Source organism: Rhamphochromis longiceps, linkage group LG22 (assembly GCF_057381845.1).
Source record: "Rhamphochromis longiceps isolate RC_006_pf linkage group LG22, R_longiceps_female_GT1.1, whole genome shotgun sequence".
Taxonomy (NCBI): Eukaryota; Metazoa; Chordata; class Actinopteri; order Cichliformes; family Cichlidae; genus Rhamphochromis; species Rhamphochromis longiceps.
In genome coordinates this window covers 500,165-512,675 of record NC_140577.1, presented here as the reverse complement: position 1 = coordinate 512,675, position 12,511 = coordinate 500,165, and the positions used below count along the sequence as shown (strand labels likewise).

Below are 12,511 nucleotides of genomic sequence, written 5' to 3'. Positions count from 1 at the left end.
CGCTATGTCTCCCTGTGCCCCCCTGTGTCCCCACCGTGTCTCCATGTGTCCTCTGATGTGTCCCCGCTGTGTCCCCCTGTGCCACCCTGTGTCCTGCTGTCTCTCCCTGTGTCCCCGCTGTCTCCCTGTGCCCCCCTGTGTCTCCCTGTGTACCCACTGTATCCCCGCTATGTCTCCCTGTGTCCCCGCTGTGTCCCCCTGTCTCTCCCTGTGTCCCCCTGTGCCCGTGCTGTGTCTCCCTGTGTACCCGCTGTATCCCTGCTGTGTCTCCCTGTGTCCAACTGTGCCCCCTGTGTCTCCCTGTGCCCCGCTGTGTCCCCCTGTGTCCTGCTGTGTCTCCCTGTGTCCCCGCTGTCTCCCTGTGCCCCGCTTCGTCCCCCTGTGTCTCCCTGTGTCCCCGCTGTGCCCCGTGTCCCGCTGTGTCCTCCTGTGCCCCCTGTGTCCCCATGTGTCCTCCTGTTTCCCCGCTGTGTCTCCCTGTGACCCGCTGTGTCCCCGCTGTGTCTCCCTGTGTCCCCGCTGTGTCCTCCTGTGTCCCCGCTGTGTTTCCTTGTGTCCCCGCTGTGTTTCCTTGTGTCCCCGCTGTGTCCCCTGTGTCCCCGCTGTGTCCCCGCTGTGTTTCCTGTGTCCCCGCTGTGTCCCCGCTGTGTTTCCCTGTGTCCCCGCTGTGTCCCCGCTGTGTCCCCGCTGTGTTTCCCTGTGTCCCTGCTGTGTTTCCCTGTGTCCCCATGTCCCCGCTGTGACACAGTTCCATCACTTCTCCATGATGACGCCTGCCTCAGGCTGCTTTGTACTGTAAGGTAGAGCCCCTGGAATAACACAGGGAAACCCCAACAATTGCACCATAACAGGCCAGCAAGCGCTTGGCGACAGTGGGGAGGAAAACTCCAGCATACGTTTTTGGGGCGAGGGCTGGTCTAGGTGACGCTGTCACCATCACACTCTGCTCCTCCCCTCACCTGTGACCATGTCTAAGCACCAGAGCCACTGCAGGGTGGAGACACCCAGCACCATCACACACAGAGCTCACCCCCTGTCTCACTCTCCCTGTCACTTCCTGTTCTGAGAGCCGGAAGCGTCAAAGCTATCAGCGCCATCACTTGAAGAAGGCGGGCGCTCGTTAGCAACAAACGGCCGCCTGAAATCTGTCCAGCGAAGCTGCTTTCAGTCGGAGAAAATGAAGACAATTAGCGTCAACACAACAGCTTCTGGCTGCTTCCTAACAGCTCTCATCGCCGCCTTTTCAGCGTGAGCCACACGACAAGCTCAGTCCATTTGTAAGAGCTCCAGCTCATTAAAAAGCACTTTAACACACTGTGACGGCTCTTTTTCCTGCTCTCACACACTCTGAGATGCAAACGCTCTCGCCAAAGCATTTGGGAAACACATGATCACACACGCTTCACACTTTAGGCGACACACACGCTTTTGTTTTTGTGCGCTGGAGCAGTCAGCGCGCTGCTGTAATCACACGCTCGGTGTCGTCGGCGCACACACTGTAATTAGGATGTCGTCTCTTCTGGAGGGCGTGTGGCGAGGCTACTGCTTTCTACCACAGAGATAAAGGCGGTGCTCGTTCACGCCGTCCTGAGCTGCAACACGACACGCACAAGTCTGCAGCTAAACTACAGGTCACACGTCTCAGAGCGTCCTCGTAAACCTTGAGGCTCGCCGGCGGGGAGGTGCACCCCCCCCACCACGCACGCGCGCGCACACACACACACACACACACACAGTAACAGCAGCTCCCAATAGGGCTTTGGAGTTGACGTCACGCCGCAATGCATTGTGGGAGCGCAGCTCCATTTTCGGGGTCTACGAATCAAAACAAACACACTGTGTTGGAACGACGACGACAAGAAACATGCTTAAAAGCAGCTCAAAAGAAAACGGACGGTATAGAGACCGATTGCGTCCAGAGGCGAAGCAGCGGTACTTGAAAAAAAATAGAGTGCATCGCAAATCTGGACCCATTTGAAATACGGCAGTGGAGTAAAGACCCAGACGACTTACCGCCACTGTCCTACCCCGATATCTTCACGTATCTTGTTTGTGGAGTAAGCGCTTACACAGCGAACCAGTTTCGTAATTACAAGTCACTGGAGGCGCACATCCAATTTACAAATGGCTGGGCGCAAGATTTGGCTATTTTCAAGCCGCCAAACTCTGAGTACGTCGTCAAAGGAAGTCAGCTGGAGTGCACCGAGTGAAATAGCCATTTTCCACCCCCCACCATAATTAATGTTACACATTTATCATTGAACTGCTAAAATATCGTTATCATATTATATGCCCATAATTGTAAAGTACATGTAAGTTAACACATTGATAATCGGGCAAATTATTAACGCCAATTTGTGTCCTTCCTGTCTCATTTCATTTATTGTCTTTACATCAACCAATCAAGTCAGTCCATTCTATGTTTGATCGCAATTTATATAACTTCTGAGACCACCAACGATGATATTATTCAGCTATAAAGTGTGATGTGAACATATTTAGAACTTACCGGAATGAAAATGTCTTGAGCACACCAGCTGATATCTGGAGACGTAACAGAACTTGATATCAGCTCGTCTCACGGCTGCTATCCAGGCTAGACGCCTTCGTTTGGTAATATCCGATACATGAGCTCCTTCATGTTGCTTCCAGGTTGGGAAAGCATAAAAAGACAATCCAAACTTATTCCCGTGCCGGTCGTAAGATCGAACATTGCAGCCGACCGCACAGCAAGTACGAACCATGGCTATGCTTTCGCTCCTTACTTAGACCCCCAAAATGGCGGATCGGGCCAAAATCCTTTCCACGCCCACCCCCGTGACATCACGCTCCAAAGCCATATAACAACAACCTCCCACGCTCCTGTGAGCTACAGCAGCGATGCAGGCTGAAAGTGTGTGTGTGATCACTAACAGCGTTGCTATGGTGATATGAATGTGACCCCTGAGCAGACAGCTCGAGGCCCCGCCCCTGCTAACAGATGTCACATGATCAGCTGCAACAGGTTAAGGTGAGCGCCGCGAGCTCTGCAGATCTCACAGAGACAGACTGCTGAAGAAACTCACAGCACCAGGTAGAGTACTCAGAGTACTGAGTACTGAGAGAAGTGCGAGTACTGTGAGTACTGAGTACCTGAGTAAATGGACTGGTTCTTATATAGCGCTTTTCTACTCTTCTGAGCATCAAATTGCTTTACACAACTTGTGCATTCACCCACATTCATACTCCGGTGGATGCATCGGAGAGCAATTTGGGGTTACTGTGAGTACTGAGAGTACTGTGAGTACTGAGTACCCGAATACCGTGAGTACTGTTCGTCCACTCCGTCCTAAGAAGCTGACATGCTACAGGCGCAGGTTGATGGGGGGCGTATTGCGAGGTTTCAGATACAGGGAGGAGCCAGGAGCCAGGTGTTAGAGCTGCAGGTGAGCCTCCATCTTTTATATACAGTCTTTGTTGGGAGCCACTGATGCAGTTGGAGGATCAGAGAAGTGATTCTGAGATATCTCTGACAAACCTTCAAACAAATGTCACCATAAGACACTGAACAGGTCAGAGCTGCGAGCGTCCTTTAAATGTCAGCGCTCACTTTCATGTCATTAAAAAGATGGAAGAACGCCAGACGCCATCTCCTCCCCGCGGCAGCACAAACCCCCTCAGACCGCTTGGGTCCGCGGCCGATCGCGGCGCTCGCTTCTCGGTGAGGACGAGTTCACGCGTGTCCCGTCAGCAGGACAAACTGACATCGCAAACCAGCAGCTGAGAAGTTTGATGATCGTTCTCGTGGTTTTACATCATCATCCGTGACGCCTGTCGGTCTGACAGGCGTGTGAGCTCCGACCGGAGCCCGGTCTGTCGGACCCACGCTAACAGCACAAACTTCATTTCCTGGATCGGCCGTCCTACGATCAGGAACGCGCACAAACCGCAGTCACGTCACCCAGGAAGCACCGGCGTCTGCACGACTCACAGCGCCGGTGTTCTGACAAATCGTCCTACAGTAAGTAGTTTATGCACATTTCTGCTGTCACAGAGCAATTCCAGCACAATTTAAGTAGGTATGACGGTTTGCCACTTAACGTTGCCCATCAGAGTATGCTTGTAGCTCACATTCACAAAGGTAGGATGGTTTGGCACTTCATTTCGTGTTGTGCGCATGCGCAGAAACAACGGGTAGGATGGTTTGTCAGGTAGGATGGATTCCCAGAACACCGGCGCTCCTCTAATGAAAAGCGTGCACTGCTGCATGAGGCCAATCTCAGTGCAGCGAGTCCACGGGGCTGCATCGCACGGCATTAAAGAACCAATTTGCAGAGAAAACGTCGTTATGGGAACCGTTCCCTGCAAAACGATGTCATTACAGTAACGACAGCCACTCTAGCGTGGCGCTGTGGATGAACGTGTGCTCAAACATCACTCATTCATTGTTGTCTGAGTCCTTCACACCCGGCTGCCCGACACCAGGAAGTTAATGGTTCAGACACCATTATGAAGGAGGTGCCTGCTATCAGGCCACCAGGGCAGCAGCAGCAGCTCTCTTACAATCAGAGCTCCACACTGAGTGTGAAAAACGGGTGCGGCGCCGAGCACGGACAGAGTCACCCTGCATCTTTATCGAGCTGCGGTGCGATCCCCGCAGGCATCAATAAACCCTGAAACTAAAAGGAGAGTTAATGACGATACGATTAGCTCGAGTCAGGAGACGAATCCCTGCGAGCACGTCGGAGCGTCCCCGCTGCTTCGCATCTGCTACGTCTACAATCATTTCAGTCAGTCGGGGCTAATCGCCTGCACACGGGTATTGATTACGGGGAAGTCTTTGTTCTCTAACCCGGCGTGTACATGACTGCAGGCTGCGGCTTTATGCTCGCTTCCTGCTGCCGTTTCACCGATTTACGAGGCAAATGAGGGGCGGAGCTGAAGTGCACAAACACCTGAGCGCAGCCGGCGTGCACACAGCATCACGCTCGCACTGCTGCGTGCACAAACATCACACACATGGATGCAGCTCAGAAAAACCGACGTTTCACATGCTGCTCGTCACACTCGAGGTCCTGATGTCAAACACAGCTTCACTCGACAAACAGGACACGCCGAGGCTGACGTGTGAACAAGGAAAAGTTCCCACTGGAGACTCACACATGGCTCATACATGTTAATATCAGCTCCATGCACACACACACACGCAGGTGATAACTCAGTCACATATCACAGCCATCAAACAGTGACATCATGAGCACAGCTGGGGTGGAGGTGGGCTCCAAAGTGGCTTGCAGTCGCTTACAGGGCGTGGCCTACAGGAGCTCAGCCGGCCTGTCAGACCTGATTACGTCTGTGATGTTTTACTATGCGCTCCTTCATCTCCTCACTTCCTCCTGATTCCCCTTCGCAGCACGGTGACCCGCTCCGTTCACCTTTCTCCATTTCATCACTGCTATTGTGGCTGCTGACGTGCCGCCGCCTCTCGAGAACACTCGACGCACTCCTGAAAGACGAAGTCGGCTGGTGTCAAGTAGAGCGCCTATCAGCGACGTTCACGCCTGTCCCCTCTCCGGCTTTAATCACAGTAATGCAGCTCCGGGAGCCTTAATGGATTCACTGCGTGGGTCTGCCGGCGCTCTGAATGACAATACGCCAGCCGGTTTCCCAGCAGGACTCCTGACAGGCAGGTAGCAGCCGAGCTGCAGCCTGAATACAGAGCAGGCAGCTGCGTTTGATCTGTGGGGCTGGGAACTAGCGAGGGTAATGATGTCAAACCGCGCGACGAGCTACTGTACGTCAACGGTCAAGCCGGAGCTCGTTAGCAGATGACGACGTTCCTCAGAGTCACGTCCTCCAGGTTCCATGCTCGCTGACAGACGTTTTAACTCAAATTCCCATCTGAATAATCTTAAAGTCATCCAGTGCTTGGACCTTCATTAGCGTCAGAAGCAGAAGGTAACAGGACGTATTTGCTCATATTGTGGCCTGTGGCCTGTCCTTACACACACCTTTAATCCGCTTGCATATGTAGGTAACAAAAGGTCATGTTTATACGGTCACTGTGAGGACCCACAGCCCTCTGATCAACACTAACAACAGAAGAAGAAAGGTTTCTTACCGTAGGCGGAGTCGGCGGTGGACTCCTGGTTCCGTGTCGTAGCCAACACGTCAGCTGCACAGATTCAAAATAAAACAGATTCATCTCATTTATTCTCCACTTCACTTCCTGTACCTCTCTGTGTTTGTGCATAGACCTGAGTGTCACACTTCCTGTTCGTCGCTTTGACATATGGTCACACATGGACCTTACTTGGGCAGGTTGCCATGGTAACTCTGTTCAGTTCACTGCAAAAAAAAAAGCCATGCCACTCGTAGCAGATTTCTACTTACAGTGCTGCTGCTCTTATTTTGAAAGTTCAACTCAGACCCCTCTCATCAGACCTGCTGACAGGAGCTGAGCTGATCTGATGGATTAGAGATACTGTGTGTGTGTGTGCCTGTGTGTGTGTGTGTGGGTGGGTTTATATTATAGATTACAAAAACAGGATGGATGAATGGATGGATGAATGGATGAGTAGATGGATGAATGGATGAATAGATGGATGGATGAATAGATGGATGGATGAATGGATGAATAGATGGATAAATGGATGGATGGATGGCTGGATGAATAGATGGATGAATGAATAGACGGATGACTGAATAGATGGATGAATAGATGGATGAATGAATAGACGGATGACTGAGTAGATGGATGAATAGATAGATGAGTGGATGGATGAGTGGATGAATAGATGGATGGATGGATGAATAGATGGATGGATGAATAGATGGATGGATGAATAGAAGGATGGATGAATGGATGAATAGATGGATGGATGACTGGATGAATAGATGGATGGATGACTGGATGGATGAATAGATCGATGGATGAATGGATGAATGGATGAATAGATGGATGGATAAATAGATGGATGGATAAATAGATGGATGGATAAATAGATGGATGGATGAGTAGATCGATGGATGAATGAATGGATGAATAGATCGATGGATGAATGGATGGATGAATGGATGGATGAATAGATCGATGGATGAATGGATGGATGAATAGATCGATGGATGAATGGATGGATGAGTAGATCGATGGATGAATGGATGAGTAGATGGATGGATGAATGGATGAGTAGATGGATGGATGAATGGATGAGTAGATGGATGGATGAATGGATGTATGGATGGATGAGTAGATGGATGAATGGATGGATGGATGAATGGATGGATGAGTAGATGGATGGATGGATGAATAGATGGATGAATGAATGGATGGATGGATGGATGAATAGATGGATGGATGCATGGATGAATAGATGGATGGATGAATAGATGAATGGATGAATAGATGGATGAATAGATGGATGAATAGATGGATGAATGGATGAATAGATGGATGAATGGATGAATAGATGGATGAATGTTTGCAGGGATCATTGCAGCGTCTGAGTTGGGTACCCTCTATAGAACCAGTCTGGTGTAACCGTGCAGGTAAGCAGGACCCTTGGTCCACACAAACACGCATACAGCTGTTATCGTGCGCACTGTGGGTGTAACCTGCAGGTTTATCTCACCGCGGCAGCTGTCCGGATGAAACGAGTGGTCGCCCTCGATATCCTGCTCAAACCCCGCCCTGCAGACACGGAACAAGGAGAGGGAGGAGAGGAGACGACAATCAGGACGGTGAAACATCGAACAAAACCAGACGCTGCACTGCTGGTTACTGTTGCCGGGGAGCTTAATCGGTGACAGGTGATGGCTTGGGACAACATTTAATCAGATTTTGTCACATGGTTCATCTGCAGCGCACGGCTCCATGCGAAGGCCACAGGAGCTCGTCCAATTAAAGGCAGGAAGGTCGTCCAGCCCGAAGACAGACGGGGACAAGAAGTGACCATGAAACACACACACGCACACAGGCGCACACACACACACAGTATCAGTAAAGCTGCTGTAAATGAAGTCAATTACTTTCCGCTCGGCGTCTCCTGCTCGCCGTTTTGTCCCTGCTGTTTACCGTCTCTGACTCCATCACCACCAGCGCCTCCACCTGACCTTCAAATCCATTTTTAAAGAGGCAACAAATCAGGATTTCACAGCCACACGGGACAAAAAAGTGGAGCGAGTACCGCCGCCACACAAACACCAGTGGGCTGTTAGAAAGATAAAACACGTTAACACAGGAGCGAGTTTCCCAACATTCCCAGTCCAATCACCGCGGCGTGCATTCCTCCCAGCTGTCCGCATCACCGACACGTCTGATGAATCCCAGGAGAGCGTCTCCGTCACCTGTGCAGTTTCAGAGCCTCCGCCCAGGCCATCAGCAGCTTTTACTGACTTCTTCTCAGTTGGGGATCAAAAGTAATAACCTGAAACTACGACATGTGTCACGCCTTCACGTACGCACACGTCCATGATGTCACCGCCTTTACACCATCCGTGTGTGTCCTACGCTCCTCTGACTGTGAGACTGGATCGGCCTCCGCACGAGGACTAAGGTCGTCCACAGCAATCGCTCGGGAGGGTCACGATGGTGGCAGCAGGAATGATCACCATGGAGACGATGCTGAGAGGAAAGCTGGGACGCGTATCCAAGCCGGAACGTACGACCCGCTTTCAGCAGCTGTCCTGCCTGCCGCTGTGACTCACTACCAGCCGTGTGAGCGTCCTCTCAGCTGATCTGTGCCGCTCAAACACGCACAGCTAAATAACCAACGGACGCCCGGCTTCCACATCTGTGCACGTGGAGGTGACCCTGAGCTTCAAAGGCCTCAGGTGAAGGTGTGAACAAGAACAGGTTTAATCTCGACGTTAACCGCAGTCGGACAGACGGGCCATCTTCAAACGCTCACCAGGAAATCTGAAATCTGTCAGCAGTTATTACCGAGCCGCTCTCCCAGCGTCCGGCGATCAAAGCTTTTCTTCCAAACAACAAGAAAAGCGAGCCAGCATCGACAGGAAGACGGAGCCGGCACAGAGTTTCCAGGTGTTGGAATCTTTGCCCACAAAGCTGCTGGGTTTGCCACGCCGCTGCGATCTGTGACAGAAGCATCCATCAGCCCGATCGCACCGAGCCCACACCCGAGTTTCATCTGGCACGCGTGTTTCCAGCTCTCTTTACCACGCTCTGCCCGTACGGCCAACACGCCTGCTGGTTGGCAGCTGTCCGGCAGCTGCTCGCTGTCTTACTCTCTTCCTCCGCTTTGTGTCTGATGGATTCATCACTTACTGACAAACACACAAAAAGAGGCATTTGGATGAATGTTCACTGTTTACAACAACATGTGACCAAACATGCAACGCTGTCACAACAGCCACAGAGGGAACACAGCCAGTTTCCTGAGGCGCTGAGACACGCGTGCGCACGTTTTCCATGCTTCCCAAACCTTAAATGAACCGAACGCGTCACCACAAACCATGTGACAACGTTATTATTGCCCAGGTGTGTCAGAGAGAGGAACAAAGGGGAGCACATGAAGAAGACTGCACTCCATATCCCAGAAAGCTACAGGAAAGAGCTCAGCTGAGACGGAGACCGCCTCCTCCACCCGGTGTCAGTGTGTTCACGGGAGATCGACCAGCAGGTGATGGATGCGGCCTGACACCACCTGAGGGCTCCGAGTTCTCCTCACACGTCACCTGCACACACCTGCAGGCCTCTAAAACACGTCGCTGTAAAACGTGCTGTCCACGCTGTGACCTCTGACACCTGTGTTCCTCTTCTTACTACATCTGAGGGGGAAGGACGGCGCCGGCGCCTCCGGCGCGAAGATACCGTCGAACGATTCAGCCGAGCTGGGGTGCAATGGACCTCGATGGAACACCTCTGAACACTGAAGCTCAGCCACACAGACCCACAGCGCCGCCCGAGCAGGAGTCCCCTGTAAGCCGTCACACGTGGGAGTGTGTCTGCAGAGCTTCCTGTGTACACAGCGAGCACACTCTCCCTCCCCGCTCAGACCGTCTGCACGCCAGAGAGATAAAACCACACCACCCAAAAAAGTTGGATGAATTATGGAGGAGCGGGCGCTGCAGAACATTCGTTAAACTGAATTTATTATGAAGCGTTTTGCTCTCGCTTCCTCGTCGCTCTATATTTACCTCTGCGAGTGCCACCCCCGCGCTCGCTCCAGCTTCCACCAGCGTGGGCTGAGCTGTAAGTGAGGAGCGAGAACAGGAGGAGGTCGCTATAAATCCCAGCCATGTTCAGGCACCTGAACGCCTCGCTCACGCAGAGGGGCGCGCCTCAGAGGAGGAGGAGGGGATGGAAATAGACTCCGTCAGTCAGCCAGAAAACGCCGCTGATGCTGAATGGCGTTTTGGTGCTGATGGCGTGGAGGCAGGTCGGGCATGTGCGGCTGAAGAACACAAATGTGTACGTAGGCGCTTTCACAGCATCGCTGTTACATTCACGCCCAGGACGGAAACGCTGCTGGCACCGGCCCTGCCCACCGCTGCCCGGCATTGATGAACGGTCCTCCATGTGACCTTTCCCAGCCGGGATGTCAAACACAGTAGGCACTGCGATGCCGACCAGAGCGATGGTGGAACCATCAGGACTGAACCCTGGACCCGCTCAGGTGTGTCTCCTGCAGGTGTTTGGGCCGTGAGGAGGCCAGAGCCGTGCTGCTTGATAAGAGGTGCAGACAGACTGCAGGAGCAACGTTAATCACCCACCTGAGCGACCCAGCCAGCTGTTCCAGCTGCTGTCGTTTTATGACGTCATCAGTCGTTGTTACAGTAAAGTGGGCAGACCTGTGAGGGTCGCTGATGCTTCATCGATTGTGTTATTGACATGGGAGGAGGGTGGAGCGGCGTGAACATGGCCGACTCTGAGAGCGCCCCCTAAACATCTGAGTGCAGTTTGGATTTTAAACCACACAGATGTTTTCAGGTAACTGGCTCTCTACCTGCCTCCTCCTCCTGCTGTCCTTTTTTAGTATTCTGCAGCTGCTTCTCCATTTTCTGTCTTCACATGGAGTTATATAAGCTGCTAAACTTCCTCTTCACTCATCCCTTCTTCTCCCCGGAGGGAATCTGTTACTTTTCAGCAGAAGTTTGAGGGGCTGAAACTCCTTCAGCTCTGCAGGAACACCTCTGAGAGCGGAAGCTGCAGCTCAGCCTCCGGCAGGTGTGCCGGCTTCAGGCTGCAGAGGTTTCTGCGTGCTTCGGTTTCAATGAGACGTCCAAAACATCAGCTTCAGTTTCAGCAGAGCAGTGAGAAAATAATGAGACAAAAACAGGCGACTGGAACGACTCAGCAGCAAAACTCTTTCTCTGATCCTCCAGGAAACGACACTCAGCGTCCACATTTCTGACTGCACGTGAACGCCTCGCTGACGACGCGTCAGGAAGACGTTTTAAACATCCTACAAAACACCGTCGTCAGCACAGAGTCAGCGCTGTGGTCCTCCACAGATATCCATCCCCGACTTTAAACAAGACGAACCTCATAAACGCTGCGGTGAGCGGACCAAAGTGCTGAGTCAGAGCGCCGTGAATCTCTCCGACAAACCCGGCTGCACGTCTTCCTGACACAGATCTCTTCCTCTGTCTTTGTGCTGCTGCTCCTCTCTCATCTTCCTCCTTTCCACCTCTTGCATCACAGCTTCGCCTTGCTCTCCGTTTCCTTCCTCGCTTCCTTTTTATCTCACCCCGTCCATTTAAATCCTCTCTGCTCCGTCTGCATGGCAACGCCCGCTGTGTCGTTCACGCTGCTGTGGTGGAGATCATCTGTGTGACTTCCTCTAAACACTGAAACCATCTGTTTGCACCTCCGTCATCACCGCCATCTGAGCAGGACGCCATCATTTCCTGTCAGCTCTATGATGGTCATCATTAATAACCACCTGCAGCGTCTGCGGTGTGACAGCTCAGGACGCCGGGCGTGTGAGTGGACCACAGTGAGGCGCAGCTAGGCAACGAGTCTGCACGGCGACGGCTAAGCAGACCCACAAACTCAACCTGTCTGACACCAGAGCGATAGATCAGGCTGATATTTGATCAATAACACCGATTATGGACGAGTCAAAAATCACAGTTTTCTTCTCTGAGACATGAAACATTTCCTGAACCCCTGCTGTGTGCAGGTATTGGTGACCGTCTCCGCTCGGATCAGCTGATCAGTGTGTTTGTGTGCTGCCAGCGGGGAAGCTGCAGAGCGCCCTCTGATGTGCAGAGCTGTTATCGCAGCTGAAGGGTGTTTCTGAGTTTCACACGTATGTGCAGAGGCAACACGCCTGTAAGCCTCGTCACATCACTCTGTAACATGACGCCTTGTATGCTGTGCTGAATAAAGCTCAGATAAAGTGATTTCAGGTTAAATGATGAGCTGATGTCGTACACTTGAAACACATTGAGTCCGTCTGCACGTTTGCATGGATGTAAACAAATCAGCCGCAGGACGAGTTGGAGGAAGCATGGCGGAGTGCAAACACCCTGCCGGCGTTTTGCTCCCAGGCGAGCGGCTTCCTGA

The 12,511-nt window shown here is 52.2% G+C and overlaps 1 protein-coding gene and 1 pseudogene across 6 annotated transcripts in view; both read right to left on the bottom strand.

Annotated features, from left to right (window-relative positions):
- LOC146643002 (semaphorin-6D-like) overlaps nt 1–12,511 on the bottom strand; it is a 95,179-nt gene that overhangs the window by 15,712 nt on the left and 66,956 nt on the right. For all 6 annotated transcript variants that reach the window (XM_085395485.1, XM_085395482.1, XM_085395487.1 and 3 more), the window contains 2 exons: nt 7,611–7,669; nt 6,101–6,154 (listed from right to left, as the gene is read on the bottom strand). In XM_085395485.1, coding sequence (XP_085251611.1) covers nt 6,101–6,154; nt 7,611–7,669 — 113 coding nt within the window. The remainder of the gene's footprint in view (nt 1–6,100; nt 6,155–7,610; nt 7,670–12,511) is intronic.
- On the bottom strand, nt 6,164–7,602 carry LOC146643004 (uncharacterized; annotated as a pseudogene).